This window comes from Mastomys coucha, unplaced genomic scaffold, assembly GCF_008632895.1.
Source record: "Mastomys coucha isolate ucsf_1 unplaced genomic scaffold, UCSF_Mcou_1 pScaffold15, whole genome shotgun sequence".
NCBI lineage: Eukaryota > Metazoa > Chordata > Mammalia > Rodentia > Muridae > Mastomys > Mastomys coucha.
This window is the reverse complement of record NW_022196897.1, coordinates 274500-292635: the sequence shown is the minus strand read 5'-3', so window position 1 is coordinate 292635 and position 18136 is coordinate 274500. Positions and strand designations below refer to the sequence as shown.

The following is an 18136-nucleotide window of genomic DNA, read 5'->3' as shown; positions in this document are numbered from 1 at the left end:
AACCACAAGGAACTCAAGAAGAAGGAAGACCAAATGGTGGACAGTGCATTCCTTCATAAAAGGGGGAATCAAATACCCACAGAAGGAGTTTCAGAGATTAACTGTGGAGCAGAGACTGAAGGAATGGCAAGCCAGCCTAAATATAGCTATCTTCTGAGTGGCTCTGGAAGTACCTGACTAATACAGATGTAGAGGCTCACAGACATCTATTGATCTGAGAACAGGGTCCCCAGGGAAGGAGTTAGAGAAAGGACCAATGGAGCTGAGTGGTTTGCAGCTCCTTAGGACAAACAACCATGAACTAACCAGAACCCTCAGAGCTCCCAGGCTCTCAACCACCAACCAAGGACTGCACATGGAGGAGTCTGATTGTTCTGTCAGCATGTGTAGAGTAGAGGATTGCAATTTGATCATCAATAGGAGGAGAAGAGCTCGGCCCTGTGAAAGTTCTGTGCCCCAGTGTAGGGGAATGCCAGGGCCAATAAGTGGGAGAGGGTGGGGTGGCAGGCATGGGGAAGGGGTAGGCAACAGGGGTTTGTTTTTGTTGTTTTTGTTGTTTCTTTGTTTTTTGGAGGGGAAACTAGGTATGGAGACATTTACATGTAAATAAAGAAAATATCTAATAAAAAAAAAAGAAGAAGAAGCAAGGTTTCAAGACCCTTATGTTATATACAGCAAGACACTGTCAGGAACAAACAAGCTGAAAGTGTATATAGATTGTACAATATTAGACCTATTTCTCCAATTACCAAATTAGAGAGACCATTGGATGACAATCAACAAATTTCTAGTTCCTTATATTTTTGGATTTCAATCAATTATGATATGTAGTAATATTAATTTTCATATTAAGAGATATTAAGAAAAAGTAATTGTTACTTCCTGTTGTTTTGTTGTAAGAGGTGGAATTAGGTTTGTGTGGATTTGTTGAAAGATTACTTTCTTGCTTCTTCTAGGGTGTAGTTTTGCTACTTATGTTGATGTTTTCCATCTATTATCTTTTGTGGGGCTGGATTTGTGGAAAGATGCTGTGTAAATTTGGTTTTGTCGCGGAATATCTTGTTTTCTCCATCTATGGTAATTGAGAGTTTTGTTGGATATAATAGCCTGGGCTGGCATTTGTGTTCTTGTAGGATCTGTATGACATCTGCCCAGGATCTTCTAGCTTTCATAGTCTCTGGTGAGAAGTATGGTGTAATTTTGATAGGCCTGCCTTTATATATTACTTGACCTTTTTCCCTTACTGCTTTTAAAATTCTTTCTTTTTTTAGTGCATTTGGTGTTTTGATTATTATGTAACAGGAGGAATTTCTTTTCTGGTCCAGTCTATTTGGAGTTCTGTAGGCTTCTTGTATGTTCATGGGCATCTCTTTCTTTAGGTTAGAGAAGTTTTCTTCTATAATTTTTTTGAAGATATTTACTGGTCCATTATCCTGGGAGTCTTCACTCTCTTCTATACCTATTATCCTTAGGTTTGATCTTCTCATTGCATCCTGGATTTCCTGTATGTTTTTGGTTAGAAGCTTTTTGCTTTTTGCATTTTCTTTGACTGTTGTGTCAATGTTTTCTATGGTGTCTTCTGCCTCTAAGATTCTCTTTTCTATCTCTTGTATTCTGTTGATGTTGCTTGCATCTATGACTCCTGATTTCTTTCTTAGGTTTTGTATCTCCCGGGTTGTCTGTCTTTCTGGTTTCTTTATTGTTTTTATTTCCATTTTTAGATTCTGGATGGTTTTGTTCATTTCCTTCACCTATTTGATTGTGTTTTCCTTTAGTTCTTTAAGGGATTTTTGTTTCTTCTTTAAGGGCTTCTAGCTGTTTACCTGTGTTCTCCTGTATTTCTTTGAGGGTGCTATTTATGTCTTTCTTAAAGTCCTGTATCATCATCATGAGAAGTGATTTTTAGATCTGAATCTTGCTTTTCTGGTATGATTGTGTGTCCAGGACTTGTTATGGTGGGAGAATTGGATTCTGATGATGCCAATTAACCTTGGTTTGTGTTCTTTATTTTCTTATGATTGCCCCCTCCATCTGCTTATCTCTAGTGCTATCTGCTCTTGCTAAATCTGACTGGAGCCTGTCCTTTTTGTGATCCTGGTTGTGTCAGAACTCCTCAGAGTCAAGTTGTCTCTGGGATCCTATGATTCTGTGATCCTGTGATCCTGGGCTTGTTAGAGAACCTCGGAGTGCAGCTTCCTCTGGGTGTTTTGGGACTGGCTGCAGAGTTTGCACCCAAGGTCTGCTCAGGGCACCAGCCCAGACAGACCAGAAGGAACCTGAGCCACTGGGCTGGGGGAGTTCCTGTGTGCCTGGGTTCTGCTGGTCCCAGTTACTTCTGGTATTGGGACAGATGTCGGGTCCTCCTCACCTCTGATCCTGGTCGTGTCTGAGCACCTGGGAGTGAAGCTTCCTATGGTTGTTGTGGGATGGGCTGCAGAGCTTGCACCCAAGGTCTGCTCAGGACACCAGCCTAGAGAGTGTAGTCATTCATTTGTTCGCGAAGTAATGAACACTGTATACAATGGCGTACCTAATCAAGCTGATGTGTGTGGAAGAAGAATGACACAGTTGATTCTATTTCAGATGGTGATCAATAATTTGAAGAAAATAAAACAGAGTTATATCAGATGGTGGAGGCAGTACAAAGGCAAACAGCCTCCCAGCAGAAGTGCCAAACACAAAGCCCATGGCAGAGAATATGCAGGTTTTCACACAGAAACTAGCTGGACAAATCGGGGGTTCCTGAGGGCTGCCATGGCTATAAGCAAGCAAGAAATAAGTCAGAATTGAGGATAAATTCATGACACCTCCTGTGAGTGCTAGTTTAAAACTCTCTGGTTTTAAGGGTTTTCTATTTGCCACACTCAAGTAAAATCAAGTGCATACCGTGAAGCTGACCCTAGCAATCTGCATTAAGCTCCTTGTTTCCCATTTGTGGCAGTGAGGATTTAATACAGGCCCTTGAACACATTAGCTATGTGCTCTACCCTGAGCTAACCCCTAGCTATGTGCTCTACCTCGAGCTAACCCCTAGCCCTTATTTGTCTCTCACTATGGTATTATGACCTGGTGAAATTTTTTACTTTTTTTAAACACTGAAGGTAACCCTTCCTTCCGGGAAAACAATGTCCAGAGAATCAATTAGCAAGGTTTTTCACTGAACATAGTCTTTCATATCTTGTGTAAAAGGTTGAGTTTGGGCCTGGGTACCTATTGCTGTGAAATTTTCAACAAGGAATTTCATACATCTCCTGGTATTTAGTTGGGTGATAGGGATGAATGAGGCTGGGATGATAGTGAAGGTAAATAGGCTTCAATAGCTCTTCTGGAGGGATTTTGTGTCTTAATGGAGTCTGCCCTGGTCCATACATTGTACAGGAATTGGAAGGAGAGTATAGCTTCTCTCAGCTATTTTGTGGGTTCTTCCTTTTCCCACCCTTTACATCCCCCCCCCAACATCACCCTCTATCACTAGATAGGTGAGAAAGAAGAGAGAATCTGGATCTAATTTTTTTCTTCTTGTTCTTTGAACACAACTACTAATAAACTACCACCAACCCCCCTGAACTACTAACAACCACTCAACCCACCTATGGGGCTCTAGCACGTATATACCCTCTGAAAAGCTTGAGAATTCCAAACATCACACAATCACAGAAACTGTGCAGCTGGCAAAACCATGCCTCTGCTAGAGCACCAGGCCAACCAGTCAATTGCTACGAAGCAGCTCCATCCCCACACTTGGGGTTCAAATGAAAGCACATGCTTACAAACCAAAATGCCAAAAGTGTCACTACAGGAGAGTTCAAGACAGACTGGAGTCTGCCTTCCAAGGAACACAGTCTCTCCTCTGCTATATTTTGATTGAATTAGTGGATGATTGGAGATTAAGTCAGCTAAAGTTACAGGTTGGAGATTAAAGAAACAGAGTGGGGCCTTTGGGAAGGAACTTGTGTAAACTTGAGCACCTGATGTGTGGTACCTGTTGGGGGAGGGGCAAGTACAATGGTAAATGCCTGTAACCCCAGTGCTGGGGAGTCAGAGAAAAGATGTTGCCAAGAAATACTTCCAAATATACCCAGATTAGTAAACTCCAGATTCAGTAAGAGTCTCTGTCTCAAAAATGCATGGTAAGGAAAAACTGAAGAAAATGCTGATCTTTGACCTCACACACTGTATACACACATAAACCTGTACATACCTGAGAACATTTAGATAAACACATACACACACACAAAGAAGAACACTGGTAAGGTGAAAAGATGATCTGAACTGAAACAAATTATAAAACTATTTTAAAACAGCTCTAAGGGGAAACTGTGGGAGATTATTGCATAGTATTTACACTCACTGAAGACTTGAAAGTCTTACTAAATATGATCTCACTGTAATTTGATGAGTTGTGGATTTCCCTAAAATTAAAATCATATGGTGATTTAATAACATAGAAACCAAACTAGATAGCGCAATTCCTACTTTGCTTTTCTGTCACTGTGCTTATAAGTACCATCTGTTCTTGGAGGATGCAATGTGGACTCTCAGAACCATGTGGACTCTCAGAACCATGTGGACTCTCAGAACAACAGTGTAGCATCTGAAAATGTCCTGGAAGTCTTCCATATGTACTGAATCTGAGTTGATTCTGTGGGGTTCAAAATGGCTGAACTAAGGATGTTAAAGCACTAGCTGTCACAGAAAGACTACAAATAGCAAAGGGCCTCCTAATAGTTTTGTCCACCAATTGAATGGACCTAATGTATCCAGAGGCTGTACCAGCAGATGTCAGGGTCATTATGGAGGGAATTATTCATTAGGTCAGAGGTTAAACTAAATGACTTGAACACTTGGAACAAAGTCTGGGGTCTATGAATTCGAATGCAAAAATGTGCTGCAGTAAGAGTCATTTCTCATGAATAATTAAGAGGTGACTATAAACTTGGCTTCCTGAACACAAAATCTATTATTGTATTGCAGATGGCATCTTACTTCGGATACACTGTTGTGGTATCAGATGTTAACAATGATGGGTAAGTTTATAAGTACTTCCTCCCTTGTTGTACGTTATGTCCATCCATAAAAGATGTTATATATTTCCTTCATAGACCACATCCACTTGTACTTCCTGAACAAGATAGAGGCTCTCTTGTTTTAACTTTTGGTTCAGGACAAGAGGATGCATGTAATAAAGAATTCTGTCATCTTATTTTATGTCTTGCTGAGAGTTTCCACATCTGCCACTTCTAAAAAGAGGACAACTTTTGTATGGTTTTACTCTGATATTATTCAAGAAATAGCCATTTGCCATTCAAACACCACAGCCAGTGAGGAGTTTGCTCATCTATTTCTCTTCGTGCCTAGAGGTTCTCCCTCTATGTGATAGAATTATAAAATATCTTACACATCTATGAATTTTTTCCTCCTTATGTTGCTTTAGCCAACCTATCAGTAAAATCCCTAAAGAACATGAAAAATTAAATGATTTCAAATCCTGGCGGCGAATCACAGTTGAGCTTGAACTCAGCTCCACTACTGAATTGTGGCTGTATGGAAGCAATTGTATCCAAAGTAAATGATTATACATACCCTTTTATCAAGGCACTTGAGAGATAGTTTGGCAAAGTATTAAGAAAATGTTAACCAAAGTGTGGCAGTAAGTGCGTGTCTGTAACAAGCCTTTCTGAGACTAAAATGGGGTATTGTGAATTCAAGTCTACAGTAGAGTATATAGGACAGAGCAGAGTGTATAGCAAGGGAAGGAAGGGCCAAAGGAGGAAAAGAAGAAGAAGGAGGAGGAGGAGGAGGAGGGAAAAGTCTTTAAGTTGAGATGTACTGGTCATCCATTTAACAAATGCTGTTGGAGAATCTCCTATGGAAGGCATTATTCTCAGGCACCCGCAGCACTGTATAAGGTGAATGAGGCAGATAGACCTCATGTTTTTGTACAAAGCAAGTATCTGAAGTATCCTTACTATGTTTTATGATCAGAGCCAATCATCTTAGATGAATCATCAATAAGTTATTTCTCTCTCACACTTATAAAACTGGAAGTATATATATTATCATGATGTGGTAGACAAATGGAAAACATTGAATACTTCCTGTACATTCTGGAAAATGCTTTTACTATTCTCCTTTTGTTGAACATCCTTTTTCTTTTTCTTTTCTTTTTGTCCACTGTGTGTCAATGGACTGTGTGTCCATTGATTGAATGCTGCACTCCTATGATTAAGTTAGAGGTGGGAGGTGGGGGTTAGAGTTCTAAATTAATAAGTCACATGAAGAGTATGTCAGATGGTATTGAGTTCTATGGAGAAAAAAATCTGAAAATAAAAAAAGATGTATTCAGTAGACAAGTGAATAAATAAACTATGGTAAATTTAGAGAATAAGAAGTTATTCAGCATTAAAAGATGTGAGCTGTCCAAAAAAAAAAAAAAAAAAAAGCATGGGTAAACTCTGAATGCCTATTACTGCATTACTAGGGAAGAGGAGGAAGAGGAGAAAGAAAAAGGAAGGAGGATGAGGAGGAAGGAGAGAGGGAGGGGAAGGAAGTGAATCTGTCTCTCTGGGAAATCCTGGAAAGGATATGTGCTATATATTTCAATGGCTATTTGGGAAAATGGAAAACTATGCAAATGGGAAAACCAGCAGTGCTTGCCCAGGATCCTAGGAGGGAGGGATGAATGACAAGAGCTCACAGGATTTATCCATCAACATAGCCATTGTGAGACAGTCTTTGCATATTCACTAAATCTCACAAAGCAGCAGGAGTGAGATCCAAATAAAAAAGGCACTTGGATAATTGTTTCTTAATACTGGTTTATTGTCTAATAAATGCTCTTCTCTGATAAGAGACATGATGGTAGAGAAAACTACCTGCTGGAGGGCAGGGCAACACAGACCTCTGTGCATTCTGTCCAAAGTTACTTTGAATCTAAAAAATGAGTTCTGCTGGCTAATTTGTAGAGAAAGTTAGAGAAGACATATTGGGAGAGATGCTATTTTAAAATGAGAAAGGTCTACCTGAGAAAATAACAGCAGAACGCAGCCATAGCCAGAAGTAGAAGGGGGTTTTCCACACAAACAGAAAGAGAACAGATTCCCAGAGTTGGGAGTTTCTGGAATATTCTAGAAACAGCAAAGAGGTTTGAAGAGTGATGAGAACATGGACTGCAAATTGTGTAGACCCCACTGCATTTAATAGACATGGCCATACAACATGGCAGGGAAGCTAGAAGGAATCTGCTCCCCTACCCCCGCACGGTAGACACTATCCTATGCATTACAGGAGATTCAAAAGGAGACCATTCTCTCTGGTGCACCATCTGTCTGGTTATTCCTCAGAGAGGGCAGGACAGTGGTCTAGAAGCTAAAGCACCTGCACACTGGATATAGTCTGAAAGACTTAGTGAGTGCTGATTTCATCCTGCAAGCTGTTAATTTTAAATGAAAGAATAGCATTCATCTCCAATTTTCGTAGTTGCTAAGGAAAGATAACATTAGGTCCACCGGTGAAGATTCCCAACTTGATGGACTGTAATTATTATGAAACCCTCTTAGAACTTCATGAAAAAGCTAAGCTAAAGAAAAACATGAGGCCCAAACCTAGCATGGCATCCATATTCAGTGAACCCACTCTATAGTGAAATCAGTTGCACAGAAAGCGGTCAGATGTGCCTAGCCACATTTCTTTCTTGGGGAGGCACATGACCACACATGCATGAGTACTGAGTGGCGCTCCACCAGGCCCGCCCTTTCTCCAAGAGCCTTCCTTCAGGTCACTCCTGTAACTTTTCCCAGAGTTCACAACTTGATCCTGAAGACTCCCTTTCCTGAAAACATCCTCATTTACATGACAGCAATATTTACAGTACACATTTTTTGCTATGCAAAAGAGAAATTGCTTCTTTGGTTTCTTGCTGATCCAAACAACTTGTTAACAACAAACTCAGAAACTGTTCGAAAGGAAGATCTCTCTTTTGCTGTGGTTTTCAAAATTGTTGTGCACACTAGCTCTTTTTAAATTTAATTATTTTTTGAAATTAATAATTTTGTCTATGAAAGAATGGATTCATGAACCCATGCTTTCTTCCAGATAAAGGGCCCACAGATCTTTAATGCGCTAATAATTTGCTGTTTTAAATTACTTGGGTACAGTGAGATTCAAGGTCCTATAATAAATAAAACGCATTCTGGAAGTAAATGGAATTGACCAAAGGCAGATCTATGATAGAGCTGGACAACTCAAGCAAAACCAAAATCACAGTGGTAGTTTATATAATTTATTCAGAGAGCTAAGAAAATCACTTAAGTGATGGCTAATGTTTAGAAGGGCCATGCCTATCTAAGACACACCCATCCCCACCCCCTCCCACCCACCCACATACACATCTATACACACTGTGTCTTTGTCTCTTTATGTGTGTCTTTGTGTGTGTCTCTCTGTGTGTCTCTGTCTTCTGTCTCTGTCTTTACCTATCTCTCTGTGTCTCTGTGTCTTTATCACTTTATCTTTTTTATATCTCTCTCTTCATGTTTCTCTCTTTGTATTTCTCTCTTTGAATCTCTCTCTTCGTGTTTCTCTCTTCCTCTCTCCCTCTCTCTCTCTCTCTCTCTGTCTCTCTCTCTCTCTCTCTCTCTCTCTATCTCTCTGGGTTGAACCAGATTTTTTTTCCACACCAAAAGATTATTAAATACCATGTGTGAAACCACAAATGAAGATTGTTTGACAGGGTGCATGTTTATCTGGTGTACAACAGAATCAAGGTCCTTACCAAAAATCTAAATACCAGGAAAGAAAACACAGTGGATATTAAGCAAAATGACAAAATAAGATGATGGTTGGCATTGATTTTACCATAAGTGTATATATATATGTATATGTATATGTACATATATATGTATATGTATGTATTCTTGTTGTTTTTTTGTTTTGTTTTGTTTTGTTTTTTGAGACAGGGTTTCTCTACATAGCCTTGGCTGTCCTGGAACTCACTCTGTAGACCCGGCTGGCCTTGAACTCAGAAATCTGCCTACCTCTGCCTCCCAAGTGCTGGGATTAAAGGTGTGTACCACCACTGCCTGGTGTGTATTTATTTTTTGAGGTAGATTTTTGCCATGTAACCCTTGCTAGTCTTGAAATCATGATCTTCCCGTCTCAGGCTCCCTATTCTGGGCTTACAAACATTTATCACTACATTTGAATATTTGTATTTAGAGAAAATTCTACTGGTATTATAAATGGGTTCCAAAAACTTAGATCATGCAGTTGTGCACATACTAGTTGGTGTGGGATATTATCAAGTCTGTCATGGTTTTGAAATGACGCTATTACTGACTGAAAATAAAACAAAATGCACTTCACTTTTGGTTTCTTGATACAGCTTATACTACGAACTTGTTTATCTATGTAAGCATTTTAGTGGTTTTTGAAATGGCAAATAGAAATAGTCATTTTTGTTATATTTCTAGACAAGAGGCTCTGTCTCAATTTTTCATTATAGTCATTGAACCATGTAGTTATTATTTATCCTATTTCAGAAACTGGCAGAGTTAAAATTGAAGCTGTGGACATTTCCACAGCCGTTGTTCATAGCCTTGCATAGGACCAAAGGAAACGCATTCCACCAGATGTTAGCCATCAATGAAACTAAGAACACTTTGGAGAGAAGCTTTTGGAATGAAGTCGTTTTTAGCAACTAAAATTTAAGCTAGATTCAATCCAAATATTTTTATTCATATAGGAGAAGTTTTTATGAATAAATTAGGTAGAAAATCAAGAAAAATAAAACATAACATGGTTGTAAGTTAGATTCAGTTCATTAATGAAACTAGCTAAATTACCTTTGTTAGTACCTGTCATAAGAAGTTAGGTTGTCTAGATATCAACTCTGTAGCCCACTGTTCTGGATTCCTTTAGTAAGTAAAACCATTAGCATGCAAATTTTACTCCTGGAGAAAATGATATAGAGTTCCTATATTAAATTAACTTATTAATATCATTCATCTCCAGGAATTGTGTTCTGTTTCTTCATGTTTGTTGCTCTCATTGGTGGGTTCTTTCACACTATCACAAATAGTAGCTGTTTGTCCTGTTCCACATGTCCTGTGAAGGCTGAGGCAGTGATTGGCCATTATATTAGGTCATCAGAGTGCATTTAGATGCAAATTGGAGAGAAAAATGAAGCTTATATGCTTCACAGAGATGTTTAGATTGTACTTAAACTTATGGCCTTCCAGATAAAATGAAGTTGATACGTGTATCCCTACTCCATGAAGTGCCTTTCCAGGAAAAGTTAAATCTCACCCACATTACTACCAAAGGAAATAGGTTTAGTGAAAATACATTTTGAACATACTTCCCTCATAATTGCTTTATAAATAAAACCATTTGAACATATGTAAAAATCTATCTATCTATCTATCTATCTATCTATCTATCTATCTATCTATCTATCTATTCTTCAGCCTATCATACACCATTACTGATTAAACAGTCAACAAAATTTATCTATGCTAATCAATATTTTAAAATTTTAAACTTGAATTGGGCACTTACGCAGAAAAGGGATTTATCCAGCCATGGTGGCATACTCTTATAATTACAACATTCTGGAGTTTAGAGCAGGGGGATCCTGAATTCAAGGGCAGTGTCGGCTATCTGGCAAGACCCAGTCTTTAAAAGCACACATAGTTTACTCCCAATAGTCCTTAATACCAAAGGCATTTGCCAGTTGGGGGATGTATCTCAGGTGATAGAGGGAAAATGATGGGATGTTTTTTACATTTTTTTTTTACATATATTTTGGAACAGTTTAAGTTAAATGTGAGCCTACAATCCCATCACTTGGGAGACTAAGCCAGAAGATTGTTGGGTTTCAGGCCAATTTGGGCTATATAGTTAGACCCTGCCTGAAAGAAGAAAGAATGAAAGAAATAAAGGAGAGAGGTGGAAAGATGGAAGGAAGTTGGGAGGTAGAGAAAAATTTGCATTTACAAATCCTTCTTAGGTTTTGGAATCTAAAAGAAAACTAAAGACCAACCCTAACCTCCACTCCTCAGCCTCTGCTACCTTCTCATGCCCCAATCACTGTCAAGTGCCTCCTGGTGGTTTTCAGATGTTGTGTCTACTACTATGGGTAGCCTGCTCTAACAGTATTTCTAGGCTCCAACTATTCCTGAGTTACTTTCTACTTGTCTGTAGCTCTTGCAGTGTGAGAAAGAAGGAAGCATGAACTTTGCTCTTTGGACATGAATTTTTTCTATTTACATCACTATAATGTTAAAATCTTGGTTATTCTCCTAGCCAGCCAGCCCAAGCCCTCTTTAACACTTCTACCTTTTTTTAAATGCTCCTTACTGTACAGGGAGTGTCAGGGCAGGCAAGAGGGAGCAGGGAGAGATGTTTCCAATGATATTCAGTGAAGTATAGTCAATTACTGTCTGCATGTAAGAAAGACAGCTCTTTGCCATGCTAAACCTGCTTACGGCAGTGATAGGTCTACATCACTATTATTCCAAAATTCCCATTTTTATCATTCCATCTGGATTCAACTTACTTTTTCAAGGACCTTTCTTTGTCAGTAGTTTTAATCCATTTGCTGTTTAGGTTTATAGGAGATGGATCAGGATTGCTATGCTCTTCCTCACCCCTCTTCCTCTTCCTCCTGCCCGTAACATCTTGCATTAGTGTGGCACAGTTTTAACATAGGAGGGAAGCAAGAGTCCACTCTGTTTTATAAGGTTCTATAGTTCTTGCCATGTGATGTCTACATGTGTCCATCGACACACTGTCACCCGCAGCCTACATTACAGTGCCTTACAAATCCCAGGTACCTTCCTCCTTAACCCCTTCCCCTTCCCTATCCCTGAAATCATTCTTACTGGTTTCCATGGGTTTGCCTTTTCCTGCACGACACATAGTTGGAATTATGCAGCATTAGCCTTTTCAGATTGGCTTCTTTCAGTCAGTAATATGTGCCATTTCCTTCGTAGTATCTTCCTGTGCCTCTGTGCTAATTTCTGTTCACTGCTGAAGAATATTCCACTAGAGGATGCAATATGGTCTTTGAAGACATCTTGGTGGTCTCCAAGTTTAGGTAGTTGTGCTGCAAATGTCTGCATGCAGCTTTTCATGTGGGCTTAAGTTCCAAGCTCACTCGGGACACTAAAGGGAGTACATGCGTGAGTTCATGTGTGATGAGCATATGTGCAGCTTTGTAAGGATTTGCTAGGCTGCTTCAGAGTGGCTGTGTTGATGTACATATTGCTTCATCCACACTAACATAATGGCTTTTGGAGTTTAACTATTCTACATGATTTGTAGTAAGACCTCATTATTTAAATTTTCGGTTCCTAATCACGTGTGATGTTGGCTTTCTTCCAATATGCTTGCATCTTCGTTGAGAAGGTATCTAATTCAGATCTTTTGCCCGATTTTAATAGGTTTTGGCTTAGTGTTCTTACTATATATTGTATAAATATAACATAATTATTAAATTACCTATAGTATTTATTGATAACACTACAATATATGACACTGACATGCATGATTAATTTTCAATTTTTGAATTTAAGAATTACTAATAAGTTTTATCTTTCCAATTAAATGGCTAATATGCTCAGATCATGGAGCTCACTGGGCCATTCAGTGCTCTCCGACTCTATGCTTAGGTACCTGCCTTGAGTCACAACACAGTGAGCTTACTTCTAGATCCACCAGCACAGTTCCACATGTGGTCAATGCCATCCCTGCATTCCTCTCAAGCTTTGGCCTTCTTCTGTCTATAATCTCATCACTAATTTGGGTCCTGGTTTTATTTTTTTATGCTGCCTTGTTTGCAGTTACATGAGAGATGAGTTGAAAGTATATCATTTCCAAGTTTGACTTAACCCAATATCTAACATTGTATTCTTTAGATTACTAACACCAGTCTTAAACCCAGCAGGTATTCATAATAAATCTTTCTTTATTATTATTTCTTTATTATTTAAAACAATTTTAAATTCAAATACATTTTGATCCCCTCCACCAATCCTTCCAGATCCTCTGTCCTTCCCTACTGACCCAATTTGAAGTTCTTTCTTAGAGAAAACAAAACCCAATACAACAAAACAATGCTCTCCAAATAAAACAAAAACAAAATAAAACCACACCAGAAATAAAGAAAAAAACCCCCACCAAACTTTAACCAAATAAAAGCATGCACACACACAGCTATGTAGTTTATTATATATTACTCAACTATCTGAGGCCTATTTTGGAGTGCTTATACCCAGGGTCATTCTATTGGAGAAAAGTGATTTTTCCTCTTCCAGCAAGTATAAACAACAGTTCTGTTGTTAACCTTTACTGTAATGGCTAGCTTTTTATTTATTCAATTGTTCATTCAAAAAATATAACAAAAAATAAAACATAATAAGTTGGACAAGATAAATGATCAGAAAAAAAAAAAAAACCCAGGTAGACTGTAGGGGAGCTCTGAGTTTGGGGACAGGCCGGAACAATGGGATCAGTATAGTGCACTATTCATACTATTTTGGTTTTACAGCTGAGCATGGTGACACACATCTGTAACTCCAACATTTGGGAGGCTGAGATTAACAGATCATGAGTTCAAGACTAGCTTGGGCTATGTAGGAGATCCTGTTTAAAATAGAAACAGAAAGAAGGAGAGGGAATGGGGTAGGGTGAGGAAGAGAAAAGGAAAGGAGGGAAATGGGAGGGAGAAAGGGGAGGGAACAGTAGAGAGAAGGGACGGGAAAGAAAGATTGAAGTATCTGGCTCTCTAGCTTTCCATGCCATCTTTACTTTTAAAAATTATAAGTATGTCATATATTAATATATTTTCTATATATTAATGATAACATCAAAGCATTGATTTTATCACACAATCTACAGTATTAATATTCATGCTGTATTAATAGTCTAGCATTAGTAGTAACATCCTAGCAATGTATCATTAAATTATGTGAATGAAAGCATTCAGGGAATTAAGTAACTTGGCAAATCTCAGCATTAATGTGCATAGAGTAAGAGTCAACGTTGAACTTGAACTTTCACACTACTGCATCCACCAAGAGATGCTTATCTTCAGACATACTTGAACACTGGTGGTTAGAAGAGGTCAAAGTATGTATTTGTGTTAGCGGTAATTTTCTTAAAACTTTTAAAAATAAAAACCAAATACTTTAGAAGTCTGAGAAAACAGAAAGTTCCACATCCTGTCCACTCTGTGATGTCTACCTCTGTGACAAAGACACCTCCAATGACTTTTATCTTTTTATCATTAAGTTAGTAATAGCTCTAACTAGATCTAAATCTTGAACATATGCTATTAGATTCTTGCTTTGATGTACACAGAATGACGGCATACTTCATCAGGAATAAAAATTTGTTTTCCAGCCAGCATTAACTATTTCTCTGGCCTCTTTTATTTAACCAGAGGACAGACAGGACAAAAATTATTTGAAATCTTATTATTGCAAGAAGTCAGGGTCAGCTCAATAAATTATGCACAAACTCTTGTATCCTCAAAGAAACAAAACATGCTCAGGTTTGATGTGTTTTCCACGTGTGACTCAAGTTTCTGGAAATGCATTAAAAAGGCAGAAAGGACAAAATGTCTGTGGCTTCTTAGGCATTTCTCACATAGTTGGAAAGTTCAACATGATAATTTAACAACTTTTATTTTCTTCAGCTTTCTGCATTGTAGACATAACAAAGCTATGAAAGAAATCAGATGATTGTAAAGTGAACCTCAGAAAAGGAAACATAGCAATGGAAACGTCTTCATCTGGTTGATTACAGATACTCCAGAAAACCTTGTCTGTCAGGTTGTTGACTGCTCTCTCTCTCTCTCTGTTCCCTACAGCATGGATGACATATTGGTTGGGGCACCTCTCTTTATGGAGCGAGAATTTGAAAGTAACCCCAGAGAAGTGGGACAGGTCTACCTGTACCTACAAGCGAGCGCCCTCCTCTTCCAAGACCCACAGGTCCTCACCGGCACAGAGATGTTTGGGAGATTTGGTAGCTCTGTGGCCCACTTGGGGGATCTGAACCAAGATGGATACAATGGTAACTTAGAGCAATGGGTGGGACTGGCTTGCACCTCAGTGCCATGATACTGTTGCAAAAAGGAAGCTATGGCCATTTAAAAGATTTTTAATGGTGGTGGCCCAGTTATTATTGTGGACTCAATAAATTCTGAAAAATCTCAAAGCAAATTTAAGTTTGTAAGTTTTGATTAATTAAGATATTGCACGGAGATTTTCTCATGTGATTTCTCATTGGTGACTTAAGAGCTGTAGAAATTTTCATATGAATAGAGTGGAGATAAATACATATTGGTATGTTATCAAGCATGTAGTTTTGCATGTTTATACTGGCTCATTCTTGATCAGTAAATGTCATTTTAAAGGTCCTTTCCATGTTTGCAAGATTATAGTGTTAAATCCTTATTTGGGGCATGCAGTCCTCTAAGTAAGGAATCCATAGATGCTTTCTAGATACTGTCTCAGAGAATACTGCATGCTCACATCAAAATTTGCATGCATGAGTGAAGAACCAAAGCACAATTTGTTTGTCATTCAAAAAGTAAACTGAAAGAGGGGAATTTTCTGGATTTAACCAGCACAGGGTGGATTCCCACCAGATGGATATGCACACAAACTAGTACCAAGTGTTTCAGACTCAAAATTTCTTTGAAAAAAGTTTTAGCAACTAGTCATTGTTAGAGTCCTATAAACCATTCATGCTTGCATCAAGAGTACAGGTCAGCAGTAGACCATCTATCTGTCTACCATGAGGGAGCCTCTTGGCTCAAGCCCTAGAATGGAAGAAGAAAACAAAGTTCATGTTAGAGGCAATGTTCTGGGAGAATGAAAAAGGCAAGTTCCCTATAAGTAACTTCTTGTTGCTATCTAAAAAATGATCATCCCAGGGAATCCTTGTTGTCGAGTTATGTGAGCTACTTTTCTCATCCTATTTTCTACTTGTCTTTTCCCCTTGCACCAGTCCTGATATTCTTTAAAGCTAAGAGAAGAATCTCTTAGGCTCTGGACTTTGGTGTTCAGGAGTACAAAACAAGCAAAACAATGCCAAGCTAGCTGGGCTTAAACTTGGGGACAGCTGGAAAATCAAGGACTTAGAGGGAGTGCAGAAAATGTTCCTTGCTACCAAACACATGACAGTGTTTCTATTTTCTACTGAGCTCATTGTCTTCTGAGTTGCTAGACTATCTTGGGCAGGCCAGTAGAAGTGAATTATAATGTCCTCACTATAATATTATTCTCAAAGATAATTGAGTCCTGATTCATTCAGCATTGTCAACATAGGAACATGCAGTGAGACATTTCACCAACAAAAGAGACGCCTCCCTCCTTTGGTTAAACTCATATGTTGCCATGTGGTGAATTGTCAAACTATAAAAGTTTCTATTCAGGACAATCCTGATAGTCCACATGGCAGAAGATAAATGTTATATTTGAGCAACAGTTGGCTGCCTCTGGGTTTTCTAGTACTCTTAATTATAAAATATGCTTCTTCTAGTTGATTTGATCAGGTAACAAACAAATCAATACATGGGAATTGAGCTTTTAATTTTATTTTTGAAAGAAGGAACTCCTACAACAGTACCTTACCTGGCCACCAGCCTCCTAATATATGATAGGGCCTAGCTATGCTTCTCATCATTGAGGTCCCATGTAGATAGTCCTCTGCCTTCTCTGGCCCTCAAATTGCCTATGCTCCTTCCACCTCTGTATCTTTATAAGTTAGCTACTTCTGAAACGGAAGAAGAGCTCTTCCTTTAAATTGTCACATGCTTGATTCCTTTTTGACCTCAGATTTTAGTTTCAAGTGACAACTTGTCTGTTTACCTAGTCTAAAATGAGGCTCCATTGTGCCAATATTTAAAAAAAAAAAACATTTACTACACCATTTTTTGCTTTCAGTGTTTCCTTAATTATGTCTCTACCCAATGTCCCCCCAACCACAAACTTCACAAACACCAGGGCCTTTGAGTGTCTCACTGGCTTTGTCAGTGAGTACCTAGTATACTCTCAGCACACACTCGTTGTGCTGACATAAGGCATGGCATTCTTCTGTGTTGCTACAGTACTCCAGAAAGCCCTGGAAAATAGAACAAGCCATCTGGGACTTGTGGCATTGCTTTTGGATTGAACTTAATTTTTTTCTAAACCTCTCTCTCTCTCTCTCTCTCTCTCTCTCTCTCTCTCTCTCTCTTCCTCCCTTCCTTTCTTTCTTTTCAAATCTGATATTGTGTTTCTGTAGACATCGCCATTGGTGTACCCTTTGCAGGCAAGGATCAGCGAGGTAAAGTCCTCATTTACAATGGAAACCCAAAAGGCTTACACAGCAAGCCTTCCCAAGTTCTGCAAGGAATGTGGAGGTCACAGACCATCCCTTCTGGATTTGGTTTTTCTCTAAGAGGAGACGCAGACATAGACAAGAATGATTACCCAGGTAAGCTTCTCTGTCTTTTCCCACATGAGTACTTGCTTCCTGGCAAGAGTCGGTTCTCTGGAAAACACATTATGCAAAAACATTTCTCTCGTAAAAGTTGAAGGTCAAGTTTAACATGACACAGGCTTTTTTTGGTATGATTCCAGAGTGACTTTCAGAAGCATTTAAGGCAAAACAAACAGTTCCTTTATAGTCAACAGACACTTTTAGAAAGACAAGATGGCTTTCAAAGCTGCCTTGAACATAAAGCTTGTTAACTGTGCAGCCCAAGTTTTCATTGAAAACCCAAAGTCATGTGGTCTCCACTGACATTCCACTGGCTTCAGACACCTGTCTAAAGCAATTCAGTTTAACCTGTTATTCCCTTTTAAGATCAGAGTTACTATTAGTCAGAGCATAACCTCCATATTTTTTGTTGTAAGTTGTATGTTTTCAGACCATATTCCTGGCCTTTTCAAAGATGGTGTGACTATTTTAAAGTAGAAAAAGAAAGAAACTGTTCATGATGGGAAACATGAGCTCTTTTGGATTTCTTTTTTCATAGGGAGCGTGTGTGGTGACCTACCTACACAGCACAAACAAACTTCACATTTTGCAGATGTGAAATCCATATTCATCCTAAAGGATTAGCTTGGTAATGAGAACATTT

General features: G+C 38.7%; 1 protein-coding gene across 1 annotated transcript in view; it reads left to right on the top strand.

Moving 5' to 3' along the window:
• Positions 1-18136, top strand: part of Itga8 (integrin subunit alpha 8) — a 215301-nt gene that overhangs the window by 64555 nt on the left and 132610 nt on the right. Inside the window, exons 11-13 of the mRNA XM_031369028.1 lie at positions 4975-5027; positions 14873-15078; positions 17296-17487. Of these exons, the coding sequence (XP_031224888.1) occupies positions 4975-5027; positions 14873-15078; positions 17296-17487 (451 nt within the window). The remainder of the gene's footprint in view (positions 1-4974; positions 5028-14872; positions 15079-17295; positions 17488-18136) is intronic.